Genomic DNA, 16,181 nt, shown 5'->3' on the forward strand with positions numbered 1-16,181 from the left:
CAGAGCTCGAGATGCTGAGCAGATAGATGAGATGCTGTTTAGCACCCAAAGAACCTGCAGCAGCTGAGAGGGATACTGATATGGCCCTGGATGGCCAGGAGGGTTCCAAAGAAAAGATGTTCTAAGGTCCTGCCCCCTTACGTTCATGGCTCAACAGCGTCTCCTGGCTGTGAGGAGCGCTAGGCACATGGCATCACCAGCCCATGTGTTCCTAACCCAGTGGGCTTATCATTACTCATGGACCAAATTGTCACCCCCAGCACTGTTGCTTCCAACGGGGGTACCTCTGGAAGCCATGCACGTATGACACAAAACAGCTCTAACTTCATCTCTGAAAGACACTTTCAAAGTCCCAATAGAGCCCTGAGAAGCAATGATGGAGGCAAAGTTTCAGCCTTTGAGAATGACTGAAGATTTAGAAATAGCAAAAGGCCACTGAGCACTGGGGTGGTGCATAGGTCAGGGGATCACTCATCACTCACCCATCCATTCATTCATCTGTCTGTCTGTTCAAGCACCTGTTCTCTGACCACCAGATACCGAACACAGCACTAAAAGATGACATCACCACCTGAGGCCCCAGTGAGGTCTGGACACACAGCAATCTGGCTACAGGCTCCTTTGTGGTTCAAGGGATCTCTCACAGTGATCTTCAGAGTTACCTAGAAACACTGCTGCAGGAGAAGGCTAGAGCCTCTCAGTTAGAGACTGCTGCTCCCAGAGAGGGGTTCTGGCCCCTGCTTAGAAAATGAGCCTTGCCAATTCCAGATCCCTGTGTCTGGGCTCCATGAGCAGGAGTGGACCAGCAGTAAGGGTGGTAAGGCCTCAGACCCCACCAGCCATCTGAGAAGGAAGCCTGGCGAGGCTCAATAGCCAGCATTAAACTTCCAGACCGGAAAAGTAGGAGCAAGTTCCCTAACAGAGCAACCCTGCGGTGGCCAGGGAAGCGGCAACAGTGAGACACGACTGTCCACTGACCCCAAAGTGGCTACCAAGACCCTGGGCCATGCAAGGGGCTCCTAAGGTAAAGAGCTCAGAACCAGGTACCAGAAGGCCCTGGTCGGTTGGCTCAGTGGTAGAGCGTCAGCCTGGCGTGCAGAAGTCCCAGGTTTGATTCCCAGCCAGGGCACACAGGAGAGGCACCCATCTGCTTCTCCACCCCTCCCCCTCTCCTTCCTCTCTGTCTCTCTCTTCCCCTCCCGCAGCAAGGCTCCATTAGAGCAAAGAAGGCCCGGGCGCTGGGGATGGCTCCTTGGCCTCTGCCCCAGGCGCTAGAGTGGCTCTGGTCACAACAGAGCGACGCCCTGGAGGGGCAGAGCATCGTCCCCTGGTGGGCAGAGCATCGCCCCCTGGTGGGCGTGCTGGGTGGATCCCGGTCGGGCGCATGCGGGAGTCTGTCTGACTGTCTCTCCCCGTTTCCAGCTTCAGAAAAATACAAAAAAATTAAATTAAATTAAATTAAATTAAAAAAAAAAAAAAAAGAACCAGGTACCAGACTATCATGTTCTACCAGAAACATCCTTCCCTAAGCACCAATGCCAGAGCCCCCACAGACAGGCTTTACTACCCTTGACAGAAAGGGAGACAGGCTTAATGAGGTGTCAGGTATGCCCAAAACCACAAAGAGTAAGCAGGAGTCCTGGGCCTGGGATCTCAGCCTCCTTGTCTAACCTTTGGGCTGACAAGGCTTCCAGTGGTTCAGGGTGGGGAATGAGGAAGAGGACAGGAGTGACAAGATGGGGAAAGGAGGCACCTCACCTCTGTCTTAAAGGAGGCCTCGTCCTCTGAGTTGGACTCCTCCACCTCCGGGGGCTTTTTGATCTCCCGGGGCTCAGTCTCAGTCTTGATCTTCTCCACTTTGGCGCTGCCCTTGTCCTTGGCTAACTTTTTGTCCGAGAAGGAGGAAGATGAGGTGCGGGGCGAAGTGCTGGGGGCACTCCTAGACCCCTTGGAGCTGCTCTTCTTCTGCTTTTTGGCACTGGGCTTGGGTGAGTCAACGGCGGCTGGCCGCTTGCTGGAAGACTTGGGTGGGGGTGGGGGTGGGGGGCCGCCTTTGGGGGACAGGCTCTCCAGTTTGGTCTCCTTCAGGGCCATCTTGGGTTCCTTAAATGCGGCCTTTGGCGGCGGGGCCTTTTCCTCTTTGGGTGGCCGGCCCTCGACCAGCTTCCGTGCGGCATCCTTGGCACTCCGAGCCTGTTCGCGCTCAGGCTCCTTGGAGGGGCCCTTGCTCTCTGAGTCTTTGCGTGGCCGCTCCCGGTGCTCCTTGGCTGTTTTGTGGGTCTTGCAGGCCTTGCTGCTTTCCCTGCTGGCGTCCTGAAATGTTGGGCGGGAAGGGAGAGACATAGTCAAATGGCATCTCCGGTCGCCCTGCTCTACCTCCCCCGACCCCTACAAAGTATAATCCACCTGATTCAGACTCAGCTAAAGAAAATCTTCCAAAAAGCGAAAAAGTAAGGCAGCACGTGAGAGTTTTAAATGGAGCTGTCCCTTTAAACTACTAGGAAGTGTCAGCAGGTCCCAGGCGACAGCAGGCTAAGACTCCCCTCTGAATTGAACTGACATTCCCTGAGGGATTCAAGAAGAGCACATGTGAGTCACACAGAGAAAGGTAGCCACACAGACCCCTCCCACTCCAACACCTTGCAGCTCCCCACTGGGGGCACTAGCAAGCAGGATCCCCTCTTCTGTTCCCACTACAGAGCCTGTGTGCATTCTGCTTGGTCACTCCAATCCAGCCTGGCCTGCCAGGCATAATGGTTCTTTCACTACCATAGTCAGCACTCATCAAGTGCCTGCTGGGTTCCCAGGTGTGGTGCAGGACCAACAGCTCCCGACTTCTTGGAATAGAAGTAGCCTGGGCAGCTTTTTTTTTTTTTTTTTTTTTTTTTTGTATTTTTCTGAAGCTGGAAACGGGGAGAGACAGTCAGACAGACTCCCGCATGCGCCCGACCGGGATCCACCCGGCACGCCCACCAGGGGTGACGCTCTGCCCACCAGGGGGCGATGCTCTGCCCCTCCGGGGCGTTGCTCTGCCGCGACCAGAGCCACTCTAGCGCCTGGGGCAGAGGCCAAGGAGCCATCCCCAGCGCCCGGGCCATCTTTGCTCCAATGGAGCCTTGGCTGCGGGAGGGGAAGAGAGAGACAGAGAGGAAGGGGGGGGGTGGAGAAGCAAATGGGCGCTTCTCCTATGTGCCCTGGCTGGGAATCGAACCTGGGTCCCCCGCACACCAGGCCGATGCTCTACCTCTGAGCTAACCGGCCAGGGCCGGGCAGCTTTTTTACAATGTGTATGGTTCCTAGTAAGTTCAGAGGGTTCAGGGTGGATCAGCCAGGTCAGGAGGCTCTGGCTGGGGACAGAGGCAGAAAGCAGCAGCCCTGCCCCAGGCTGCTGGGAAAGCTGGGCCAGGTGATGCCAACCCTTTGCGCCCACACTTCCTCTGAACAAAGGCAGGGCCACCTACGTCACCAGCGATAGTGCAGGGGCCTGGCTGATAGCATTTGATCATGGGGGCTGTAGCCACCTCCCCCCCCCCCCCCCCGCCATACACACATCCAGCACATCCTTTGGGTGGAAGCCTGGTCTGACACCTTTTTTGTTTCCTCCCTGTCAATACCCCTTCATCACCCCACATGTCCAGCATTGCTGGACAGGGGCCTGCTGCTGTCAGCTGCCAGGAGCTCCACATCCCACTCAGGTTCACAGCTGGGGCTAGAGGCTCTCCAGATCAAAGCTCACCAGGAAACCAACAGCAGCCAGACCCCAAGGGTGGCATGCTCCACCTGAGGCAGCCACACTTTACCAGCTCACCCTAAGTGCTGATGAGATGGGCGAGCCAGTTAAGTGCCCAGCAGTGGGGACTCTGCTTCCTGCTCTCCCAACCCACCTGAGGATCCAATGACAGATTCTCACAATAAAGGCCTACAGGGACAAAGGGCACAGTCTCAACAACCTTGGATCTATTTGGTCACTGTTTTCTTGCAAATCCACAACCCACAACAGTGACAAAAGTCTGGGGACAGGCTTATGTGGCTATGGGCTCTTGCTGCCTCCCTGGAGAAACATCAACCACTGGGCTCTGGCCCTGGCTCTTCTGTCTCCAGGGCAGTGGAAGGGGTACTCACACCATAAGCCCTGAGCTGACCATCTACAAGGGCGCCCCCTCAGGGTGGTGTATGGAATGGAGCTAGACTCTGGGGCTCCACTCCCCAGCAGTCTGGTCCCCTGAGGAGAGGCAAAAAGACCCCAAGTGTAATTCCAGCTTCTTCTTGAAGTATCCACACACCCCCTCCCAATGGGCAGGTCTGCCAAAGGCCTCAGCACAGTCCCACCATGTTTCCCAGACCTGGGGTCAGCCAAGCCTCCACTGCTGCTCAGGGCCTGCCCAGCAAGCAGGGGCCTTCTAAGCAGCAGCTCTTCACCTGGGCACAGTCACTTGAGACTGGGCTCTCTGAAATCACACACTAAATTATGAAAGTAATGTGGACATTCCTAGGGATGAGGACCCCTCACAGTCACATTCCCGAAGTCATTAATGATTCAAATACAGCTAAGAATCAAGTTTTAGAGAAATGTCACCCAGGCCAACTGGCTGATGTCAGACAGGAAGAAGCTACAGGTATATAAGTCCAGGGGTGCTGTAGTCCAGAACCAATGGGAATATCATCCTTAAAGTACAAGCATTCAGGGGTCCCACTCCTCTCCCAGGAGTCTTCACCTCCTACCTTCCATACTACCCTCCAAGGAGCCATACGGTGGGGACAGACCATCAGTGATTAACCTGCTCAGGGGTACAAAAGCTAGACTCTCCACTCAAGCAGCCCCTAGGTTGGGGACCCTGACAAGCGAGGCCCTGCATGACCAACCCCTTCCCTCCTGGACCACTCCTCCTGGAGCATGTGACCTGGCAATCAGACTCTTCAGGTCCAGGCAGCAGAGAACCAATATGGGGGTACAGTCAGTACCCAAAAGAAGGTCCACATCTAGAGGAAGAGGCTGGCACACAGACCCTACTCTCCTAGAAGAGCAGAGTGAGGCTGATGGCTCGGAAACCAGGACTAGACAACAGGCAGAGGAGGCTTCCAGCAGAGAAGAAGAGCCTGCCTTGTGCTACCTGAGGAACCTATGTAGGACCCTAAGTCATGCCAACCAGGTGGCTGGAGAAACAGTCTGATACAAAAAGGGGTGGAGACAAGGACCCTACCTACAGGCCTCTGAGCCTAGCAGATATTCCCACTTGGCCTGGGGTCTCCTGGGGGTTGGTCACAAAGACATTCCAGTGAGAATGCCATGAGCAACTTCCAGCAGATGCAGCTCCACAGGCCACCGGAGCATTCTTGCCACCTGGAAGGTACATCTTCACAGGGTTTTGGGTCACTTGCAAGTGACACATACAGAAGAAATAACAATTCCTACCCTTTCAATTTTGCATGGACTTCCAGACAATTGTGAGTGGCTGAGAGAGAAACTACCAAGATCTCTAGCAAGAATTTCTCTTCTATTTGTCCTCCATGAGACACAGGAAGGAGGGGCCAGGAGGCCAGCATGGTGAACTCTCTGAGCTGTACTATGTACGTAAGACTCTGGCCTCACACGTCTCAAGGGCTTAAGTCAGATGAATCTAAGGATTTTAAAGACTGACTGACCTGGGGAAAGTGCCAGGAAGACCCTGCCTGGGTGATGTGCCTCTCTCCCAGTATTGCTGATGAGTAAGGCTGTAATTTGGCCTGAGAGGTCAGCCTGTCTCACCTGGATACTCCAAGCCTACAATAGCCAACTGGTGAGTGAAGCAAGAAAAATGCAAAGATGAGAAGTGGATAACCTTGAGGGGTCGGTGATACAAAGACAAGCAGCTGGCCTGAGAACCAGATGGAACATGGCCCCCGGGACACAGAGCTTTGTAGGCGGCTGCAGGGGAACGGGACGAACACCCAGGAGTTATGTGCACATTGTGACACCATCAGAAGGGCTCTGGCAGCCACTCTGGGACGATTCAGAGAGTGGTCTCAGGAAGGCAGAGTGCCACTCTCCTGATGGGACTGAGAGAAGATGATAAAATGTTTCTTCTTGAGAAAATCAGCTCCCTCACATGGTTCTACCTGGCCTCTCCCCCAAGTAAGCTTCCTCTATTGGGAGCTGCTGCTAAAGAAAGAAGCCAAACCTGGAGCAGCCCAGAGAGGAAGCACCCAGCCCTGGTGGACGGGGCATCCTGGCTGTCCTCAGAAGCCTGAGAAGGTAGGCAGTGGTAGCTGCAGATGACACACTGTCCATGGCTCCCAAACATGTGAAACTATCTTGGGGTTCTGTCTGAGTGGTCCTAAGCCCACTGACTCAGTGGGAAGGGGGAGGACAGGGAAGGCTCTCTGGCCTCAAGAGGAATAGGGCAAAGAGCCTATGATTACTAGGCTGTTCTACGTACTTCAGGAGGGGCTGGCCCTTCTGACTAAGTGGCAGAGAGCAGCCACACGAAGCAGAGAGAGCTCCAAGAGGAAGATGCTAAGGGAAAGAGTCCAGGGACGGAAGGTCCAGCTCTGCAGAGGGAGCATCCTGAGCCCAGGACCCCCTGCTGGGCCCCAATGCTCCCATGTGACTGGGCCTTCCGCCTCACTAACCTTGGAGCCGTGGGATGGTTTGGTCTTCTTGGGGTCAGAGAAGGCAGAGAGTGGAATTGTGGGTAACATGGGGTAGTCAGGACTGGGCCTGGACACCGTGTCTGCTCCTTCGGGCATTACCATCACCTAGTGATAAAGAAGAGACAGATGTTATCAGCGAGCAAGAAGGCAGGCTGGAAATCCAATGGGCAAGAGGAAGTTGGCTTGCAGTAGAGCAGCTAGAGGTGTCCAAGCTTCCCTCTTGGGGTGGGGGCCAGGGAGAACCTGGGCGTCACTTTCCCAAAAGAGTCAAAGGCATTTCCTCCATGAGGGTCTGGGTGCTGAGCGCTCAAAGTGAAGCGGGATCATGGTGGAAAGCGAAGAGAGCAGGGTCCCAGGATGGCTGGGCCCAGGTGCAGTTGGCAGTCTTGGGGAGGAGGGCCCCCGGCCAAAAAGACTGGTGGTGTGTTCAAGAAGCACAAGGAGGCAGCTGTGGCCAAAGCTGGCCTGCGTGCTGCAGTTAAGAAAGACCAGAAGCATGAAGGCAAAAAGCCAGGCAGAAACCCATTCTGGGAAGGCGTGCGGCAGAGAAAGCAACTTCTGTGGGATGTGCATGTGTGTTACTTCACCAGGTCCCACATCTCCTGGGGGAGCCTCACTCCTCCACTCTCAGGTGAATCAAGTTGACTGAAACAGGGAGCAAGCAGCGAAGCCGAGGCAGGTGGGAATTGCACGGGAGCTTGCCAAGCTCTCCGCAAAAGCCATCTCACTGGAGCCTGCAGGAGAGGGATGAGAGCTCTGCCCTTTGTTAACTAGGAGGAGGAAGGGCCTGAGCTGCTGCCAGGAGGTGCTCCCGGAAACACCTGCCCAGGTCCAGTGAGGCTCCCGTAGCACCTGCTGAAAGGAGAGAAGACTCGGGGGCAAGTTCTCAAAATACTGACATTGAAGTTCACACTATCGTGGTCAGCCACTCAGAGAAAACCTTCCAGATGGCAACAAGACAGAACAAAAGAATAAAGTTCACATTTTAAAAAAGGGAAGAAAAAGAGCATTTAGCTTTAATTAACTTTGAGCACCTAGGATCCTTGACGAGCCCAACTTTTCATCTGAGGAGGCTGATGTAATGCCGTCATGGTCATGGGGACAATGGGTTGAAAGAAGGGCAGTGGAGCCCTTTCTGCCACTCTAGCCCCCACCTCCAACTCTGAGGCAGTGAGGCCTGAGGCCAAGTTGCTCATTAAAGCCTGTCTCACCATAACACTCTTAACCCCAGGCCCCAGAACCTGCCTGACCCTGGCCTGCACGGCTGAAGATAACCAGGTCTCGGGAAATCACCACTCTAAGGCAGGGGCTGGGAACCTATGGCTCGCGAGCCAGATGTGGCTCTTTTGATGGCATCTGGCTCGCAGACAAATCTTTAATTAAAAAAATAATAACATTAAAAATATAAAACATTCTCATGTATTACAATCCATTCATTTCCTACTGCTCATGTTCATGGTTGCGGGTAGCTGGAGTCAATCACAGCTGTCCTCCAGGACAACACCAAATTTTTATTGGATAATGCGTAACATTCACAGGTCATTGTATGGCTCTCATGGAATTACATTTTAAAATATGTGGCGTTCATGGCTCTCTCAGCCAAAAAGGTTCCGACCCCTGCTCTAAGGCCAGCAAGGACATGCACAAGGTTAGACAACCTAACCCAGAAGAACAGACAGGGGTCTCAGTCCATTCCCACACCAACTGTGCCTTCTCCTTTTGTTTTCATTTCCCTTCTCTCCTTCACAAGAATGTCTTAGACTGACACTATGCCAGGACAATGCAGTGAAGGCCTTGCATTTTTCTCTCTTTTCTAACAGCCTTTTGACAAAAAGGTAAGTGAACAAATGAATCCATTTCCACCTCCAGCACTGGGGTTCTTAAGAACAGTCTCACCTGATGGAAATACAGACCCTTGATGCTGATGGCACAAAGGATGAAACATCAGTGATGTGGAAGGGACAGGCAGGGCTGGCCTCTGACCATCTAGAAAAGTGGCCAAGCCACTCTGATCACTGCTGAGAAGGTCTGAACCTCATGCGAGGAATTACAGAACTCGTGCCCCATAGTGAGGGCCACAGAAAGCAGCTCTCATCGACTTAGAGATCACATGGTCCTCCAGTTCTTCTAGCACGAACGTCAACACAGGTGGGTCTATGGTCACTTGCCACCAGATGGCAGATGGCAAATGCCAGCCCCACTGGGAACACTCAGAACTCCAGACTGGCTCACACAAAGGCCACACACAACTCAGGTCTCAGGAACAACTGTCTCATAAAGGTCCCAGGCTGCTCCTAAAACCAGAGAACCTAAGCCCCAAAGGCCCACAGTCCCAAAGGGCAAGAATGTTCCTGACTGTACAACTAGCTCTCTGGATAGGCCTCACCAAGGGTTGAAAAGTACCTCAGAGACCACTGGGCCACCGCCCAAGAGCCTAACTCTCCCTCTCTCCTGGGCTGGCCCTTCCCAAACTGCAAGATACACCCGCCATCCCAGCCTCTCTCCCTCAACTCCTCATACCTCCTCCTCCTCCCTGCCCCTCCAGTTTGATAAGGTTTAGATGCATATTGAGCCTTCATCTCTTCAAAACAAAGAAAACTTCCTGATGCATGGAGCAGAGGGGGACAGTCTCTTAGTCCTGGAGCTTTGACAGGTACACAGAATGTTGACTGAGCATCTACCCAAGATATGAGTATAGAACCCCTGGGTAACATCTCAGGGAAGTATTTTGGAAAATAAGATGGAGAGACAGAGCTGAAGAGGACTGTTGAACCTGGAAACCCCACCCCACTTCCTTGGTTCTTCCAGAACTCCTGGGCAAACCTCAGAACAAATGTCTATGTCAATTGATTCCAACACCTCCCTGTTCTGTTACCAAACTCCATCAGCAATCATATTCTAGGTCGAAATTCCAGACTAATCTTTTATTAGGGACATGGCAAAAATTACTCAAATTTTATGCAATAAATAAATTTTTATTTTTTTTTATAAAAGACCCAATTGCCTGACCTGTGGTGGCGCAGTGGATAAAGCGTCGACCTGGAAATGCTGAGGTCGCCAGTTCGAAACCCTGGGCTTGCCTGGTCAAGGCACATATGGGAGTTGATGCTTTCAGCTCCTCCCCCCTTCTTTCTCTCTCTCTCTCCCTCTCCCCCTCTCTCTCTCCTCTCTAAAATGAATAAATAAAAAATAAAGAAAAATTTAAAAAAAAAAAAAAATAAATAAAAGACCCAATTAAATGAAAAGAAAAAGACTGCTCCCTAGGCTCAAAGAAACTCAGCAAGAACTCCTTGTATTTGCTGGGGAGGTGGGTCTGCCACACACACACACACACACACACACACACACACACACACGACCTAGACCTGAACCGTCCACTGCAGACACCTCTGGCAGCGAGGCAAATGATCAGTGACTTTGGGTCACTAACAGGTGGCTTTGGGATATACTATGTACTCAGCCTACACCTCCTTCAGCACATATAGTCCAGCCTATAATCAAGTGCCCTGCCTCTTCCACAACTAAGCATCCATCAGCACCAAGCACCCCACCCCCATTCTCCAAAAGCTGACACATGCTCCTGGCATCCTGCCACCACACCAGGATCACTAGCCAATGACTCACGACAGAGACCTAGATTCTGAGAGTGGACACCCTCATTTGGTCTCAGAAGGACACAACTGCCAGGCGGTATGTATCATAAGGGACCCTGCAGAGCCCTGTTTCCCAGATGACAGGGTTTCGGCAAGACCTTGCCAATCCATTTAAAAGCTGGCTCCAGCACCTTGCCAAGCTGACAGGCTGGCTTCATGCCCATTCCTCCCCTCACCCCCACCACCTTATAGAAGAAGATGCTAATTAATCACAGCCAACCAGGAAGCTATGGGGATAAATAGCAACTAGTCATTCCCAGCAGACAACATCCCCGCACAGACTCAGACACCTGGCTTCTACCGAGCATTGAGAGATGCTACCTGTGCAACCTTCTCCTCTGAGTATCAGGTGTCCAACCCGGGAGAGCCCAAGGCACCCTAGCATAGGAAGCAGAGACAAATGCACGACAGAGAAGCTACGTCCGTTCGAACAGAGGCAAGGCCTGCCCGCTCTGGCACACTCACCCCGCCAGCCATCAGGAGCTTGTACCGGAACTCAATGGTGGGGTTGTTGAAAGTCAGCTTCTCACAGCGCAGGTGGTTTACAGGCGGGTTGCCCTCCAGGTTCAGGAATAGGTCATAAGTGAAGCAAACCTTCCTCGGCTCCTCCTTAAACAAAAAAAACAAGGAAGTTCATTTCAGAGGATGGACAGGAGGCTGCAGAGACAGCCACAGGACAGAAGTGGACACATGCTCCCCACTGCCAGCCCCTACCTTCCTTTCTCCTTTGGTTGGCTTCCACTTTTCTCTGTGTGTGCCTACCCAGTTAATGAATTAACTTATTCTTTGCAGAAGATCCAGCAAAGCAGGCCCCACAGCAGAAGCAAAGATCATTAAGAATGACATTCTCAGACGGTTCATAGAAATATTCTTGCAGATAGCATATACATCCCCCACACCCCCTCTTCCCCTTGAACCCTCGCAGTACCTGCAAAAAATGGAGAAACCAAGGCTTGAAGACACATAGCTGCTAACTGACAGTGCTGAGACTTGATCACAGGTTGAGATTCATGATCCTAGAGCCTCTACCCACCCCTTTACCAGAAGGGAAATTTCCCCAAAGATAAACAAATCACCAATAAGCACATAAAAAGATGTTCAACATCATTAATCATTATGAAAATGCAAATCAAAACCAGGAGATATCACCCTACAACCACTAGGATGGCAATTATCAAAAAAACAGAAAATAACAAGTGTTGGTGAGGATGTGGAGAAACTGGATCTCTGTGCATTGCTAGTGAGAACGAAAAATGGTACCATTGCCTGACGCAGTAGCGCAATGGATAAAGTGTCAGACTGGGATGCGGAGGACCCAAGTTCAAAACCCCAAGGTTGCCGGCTTGAGCACGGGCTCATCCAGCTTGAATGTGGGGTCACTGGCTTGACGTGGGATCATAGACATGACCCCATGGTCTCTGGCTTGAGCCTAAATGTCACTGGCTTGAAGCCCAAGGTCGCTGGCTCGAGCAAGGGGTCACTCTCTCTGCTGCAGCCCCCCCGGGCAAGGCATATATGAGAAAGCAATCAATGAACAACTAAGGAGACTAAGAAGCGATAACGAAGAATTGATGCTTCTCTCCCTTCTTATCTGTCTGTCCCTATCTGTCTTTGTCACCAAAAAAAATAAGTAAAAATAAAAAATTGCTTTGGAAAACAGTCTGGGAATTCCTCAAAATGTTAAAATAGAATAGCTATGTGACCCATATACATATATATCTCCTACATATATACCCAAGAGAAATGAAAAACATATCCATACAAAACTTGTACACCTATGTCCAACCAGCATGATTCAAAACAGCTAAACTGGAAACAACCCAATGTCCACTGATGGATGAATGGATAAACGAAATGTGGTCCATCCATACACTAGAATATTACTCAGCCATGAAAAGGAATGGAATATTACTCGGGCATGAAAAGGAGTGGAGCACCAACACTTGCTACAAAATAGATGAACCTTTAACACATGATATTCAGTGAGAGAAGCTAGACACTAAAGCAGGGGTCCCCAAACTACGGCCCGCGGGCCACATGCGGCCCCCTGAGGCCATTTATCTGGCCCCTGCCGCACTTCTGGAAGGGGCACCTCTTTCATAGGTGGTCAGTGGAGGAGCATAGTTCCCATTGAAATACTGGTCAGTTTGTTGATTTAAATTTACTTGTTTGTTATTTTAAATATTGTATTTCTTCCTGTTTTGTTTTTTTACTTTAAAATAAGATATGTGCAGTAGGCATAGGGATTTGTTCATAGTTTTTTTTGTAGTCCGGCCCTCCAACGGTCTGAGGGACGGTGAACTGGCCCCCTGTGTAAAAAGTTTGAGGACCCCTGCACTAAAGGATACAGAGTGTGTGACTCTATTTATATGAAATGTCCAGAACAGGCACATCCACAGAGACAAGACGTATATTTGTGGGTGCCAGGGACTGGTTAAGGGGACATAAAAACTAACTGCTAATGGGCACAGGGTTTCTTTATGGGATGAGGAAAATATTCTGGAATTGGAAAACTGTTGGCCCTGGCCAGGTGGCTCAGTGGCTAAAGCGTTAACCCAGTGCATCAGAGGCCATGGGTTCAACCCTCGTTCAAAGCACATAGGAGAAGCAATCAATACCCGAGCACATAAGTAAATGGAACTAAATGAAAAAACAAGTTGATGCTTCTCTCTCTCAAATCAATAGAAAAGTTAAAAAAAGAAAGCTGTTTTGATTGCACAACACTGTGAAGATACAAAAAATCACCAAATCTGTATGCTTTAAAAGGGTGACTTTTCTGAAATGCTCTCCACTGGGAGAGAAAAACCTAGGAGAGTATGGGAGCCAGCAAAGGTTTCTCAGCAATTCAAAGGGGACGACAGGTCAGCCAAGAAAGGGAGGGGGAGCGAAGTGGCTGAGCCCCCAACACAGGCATTGTCCATACCCTCTTCTCTTCCCCCGAGCCCCTTGGGGCAACCTCGGGGTTTTGAACCTGGGTCCTCCGCATCCCAGCCTGACACTTGATCCATTGCGCTACTGTGTCAGGCGATGGCACCTTGCCCCTCCCCGTAGCCTCTCGTCCCAGGAAGCATGGGTTTTCTACTTTAACCCATCTAAACCAGCCATGGAAATGTTCCTCTTGTCCAAAGTGGATGTGTGACCTAGTCTGGGACGATGAAATGTAAGGGTAGAGGGAGGGTGTCAGTCTAGGGAAGGCTTTCCTTCCCAATCAAAAATAAACGTGCAGCTTGACTGGTGGTGGTGCAGCAGATAGAGCACTGACCTGGGACACTGGTTCAAAATCCCAAGGTCACCGGCTTGAGCACAGGTTTACCAGCTTAAAAGCCGAGTCATCGGCTTGAGCATAGGATCATCGACATGATCCCAGGGTTGCTGGCTTGAGCAAGGGGTCACTGGCTTGGCTAGAGTCCCCCCGTCAAGGTACATATGAGGAGCAATCAATGAACAACTAAGTGCAGCAACTACAAGTTGATGCTTCTCATGTCTCCCCTTCCTGTCTCTCTCACTAAAAAAATAAAATAAAATAAAATAAAATAAACGTGCAGGGAGAAAGTCTCAGCGCCTCTCTTTCCTGCCAACTTGTGTGATGCACTGCCTGGTGGTGCAGTGTCAACTATGGGAGGACTGCAAGGGAAGCCAGGAAAGTCTCAGGTAGAAAGTGCTAGTACCATGGAGGTGCTGTCCCAAGGCTATCAGCTGCTTCCCCATGTGTTGACAAGGAGGAAGACACTCTGTAGTTAAGCCCTAAACATGGCAGGTGCACCTCTGTTCCAGCACTGCCCCGTGCCCACCCTTATGAAGGCACCTGTCACACACAAAAAGCATGTCTTGCCACCAAACTGGGAAGCTCTTGGAGGCAGGGGCTCTGTCTGGGGACTGCTGTCTTACACTCCCTCCAGGTGTCTGACCAGGGGAGGTACTTCATATTTGCCAAAAGAATGAAATGAGAGGATGAATAAGAGAAGGCCTGATCCAACAATGGAGTAAGAAAGGGGCCAGGAATGGATATTAAGGAATTTTGAATTTGTAGGTGCAATACTGGTATTTTTATTATTATTCTTTTTTTTTTTTTTTTTTTTTTTGTATTTTTCTGAAGCTGGAAACGGGGAGAGACAGACTCCCGCATGCGCCCGACCGGGATCCACTCGCTCTGCCCACCAGGGGGTGATGCTCTGCCCCTCCAGGGCGTCGCTCTGTTGCAACCAGAGCCACTCCAGCGCCTGGGGCAGAGGCCAAGGAGCCATCCCCAGCGCCCGGGCCATCTTTGCTCCGAGCCTCGCTGCGGGAGGGGAAGAGAGAGACAGAGAGGAAGGAGAGGGGGAGGGGTGGAGAAACAGATGGGTGCTTCTCCTGTGTGCCCTGGCCGGGAATCAAACCCGGGACTTCTGCACGCCAGGCTGATGCTCTACCACTGAGCCAACCGGCCAGGGCCTTTTATTATTATTCTTAAAAAGCAGTCCTTATATTTTAGAAAACATTCCGGACTACTGATATGTAAAATGCTGATAATGTCTGAGATGGGCTCCTAAATGACTCAGGTTGGGGGAGTGACAGGCCAGGTATGAACCAAAGTGGCTATATGATACATTGGATATATGTATCACATGTGGCAATGGCTACAAGAGGGCTTGTTCTATCACTCAGTCTATTTCTGTAGATGTTTCAAACTTTCCCTGATAACCTTTTTGGGTGGATACAAGGCAGTGAAGCACATTCAGAGGAGAAGCTCGACTCGGAATGCATCAGGGAGGGGAGGGTGTCCTGGTCCTCAGGGACACCAGCAGATAGGCAGGCACTGGATCAGGTTGCAAGGCTGGCTGGGGCTTGCCTCTCACTGGCTGCCCAGCCTTGGTCACAGGCCTGTCATTCTGAGCCTCAGTTTCTTTACCTGTAACAGGCGGAAGATTCAATGAGATAACACAGTTGAAGCACTCAGCTCAGTGCCATTCATAAATAATGGCTACTGTTTTTATCTGAAAGAGAGCTGGCCTAGAAGAGGGCACCTGGGAGACAGAGCTGACTGATGGTACCTGAAGCCACAGGATACCCCAAAGGGAAATAGAGGGACACTGAAAGAGGACTCCATAGCTCTGCCAAATACAGGAGCATGCCAAGGCTCAGAAGCAGAATCCACCCTCCTGGCTGCACCATCCTTAGCTGCAGCTTCACTTTCTGGCTTCGTGGCAGGTCCGGCTGCTGCTTCCTGGCTCCTCAGCCAGCCTCTCCTCTTCATCTCCCTAGACCACTTCATCAGCCCCTAACCATCCAGCTACTTCAACTACAGCCCCCTTTAATCCACAAAATGTAAACTGGCTCTTGGCTCATACCCAACCCACTTCTTTAAAACCTGCCAATGGACTCCCTCTGAGCCTGGAGCAAAGGCCAAACCATCACCACAGCCAGTGCAATCTGGCCATCTCAGGCCATGCTGCCATCTTCTACTCCCCCCATCCAGCTCTCCCCTGGGCTGGCCCAAACTTCCAGTTTGGGAACTTCTAAACTCATCCCGGGGCAGGCCTTCTTGGATCACTGTCCCCAATCACAGTGTGTGATTCACTGTCATAAGTAGGACTAATCAAGGTCCACATGATGGATGTCAGTTTTCTGTCTACCCACTCCAATAGACTGTGAGCATGATGGACAAAGGGACCCTTTTTTCTGATGGGCCTGGCACTGACCGAATACCTGTGTCTGTTTAATGCAGGGGTCCCCAAACCATGGCCCACGGGCCGCATGTGGCCCCTTGAGGCCATTTACCCAGCCCCTTCTGCACTTCCGAAAGGGGCACCTCTTTCATTGGTGGTCAGTGAGAGCAAAGGGTGGAGTTGCTCACATACAGTACTACTTCCGGTGACGCGGGATGCACGCGTCACGGCTCCGGAAGTGCGTCATATCACT

General features: G+C 51.4%; 1 protein-coding gene across 5 annotated transcripts in view; it reads right to left on the minus strand.

The window, feature by feature from the left end:
- MLLT1 (MLLT1 super elongation complex subunit) overlaps positions 1–16,181 on the minus strand; it is a 75,294-nt gene that overhangs the window by 10,909 nt on the left and 48,204 nt on the right. For 4 of the 5 annotated variants that reach the window (XM_066345098.1, XM_066345088.1, XM_066345071.1 and 1 more), the window contains 3 exons: positions 10,749–10,892; positions 6,610–6,735; positions 1,759–2,313 (listed from right to left, as the gene is read on the minus strand). In XM_066345098.1, coding sequence (XP_066201195.1) covers positions 1,759–2,313; positions 6,610–6,735; positions 10,749–10,892 — 825 coding nt within the window. The remainder of the gene's footprint in view (positions 1–1,758; positions 2,314–6,609; positions 6,736–10,748; positions 10,893–16,181) is intronic. The other variant, XM_066345081.1, reaches the window with a different exon arrangement.

This window comes from Saccopteryx leptura, chromosome 1 (genome assembly GCF_036850995.1).
Source record: "Saccopteryx leptura isolate mSacLep1 chromosome 1, mSacLep1_pri_phased_curated, whole genome shotgun sequence".
In the NCBI taxonomy this organism is placed as follows: domain Eukaryota; kingdom Metazoa; phylum Chordata; class Mammalia; order Chiroptera; family Emballonuridae; genus Saccopteryx; species Saccopteryx leptura.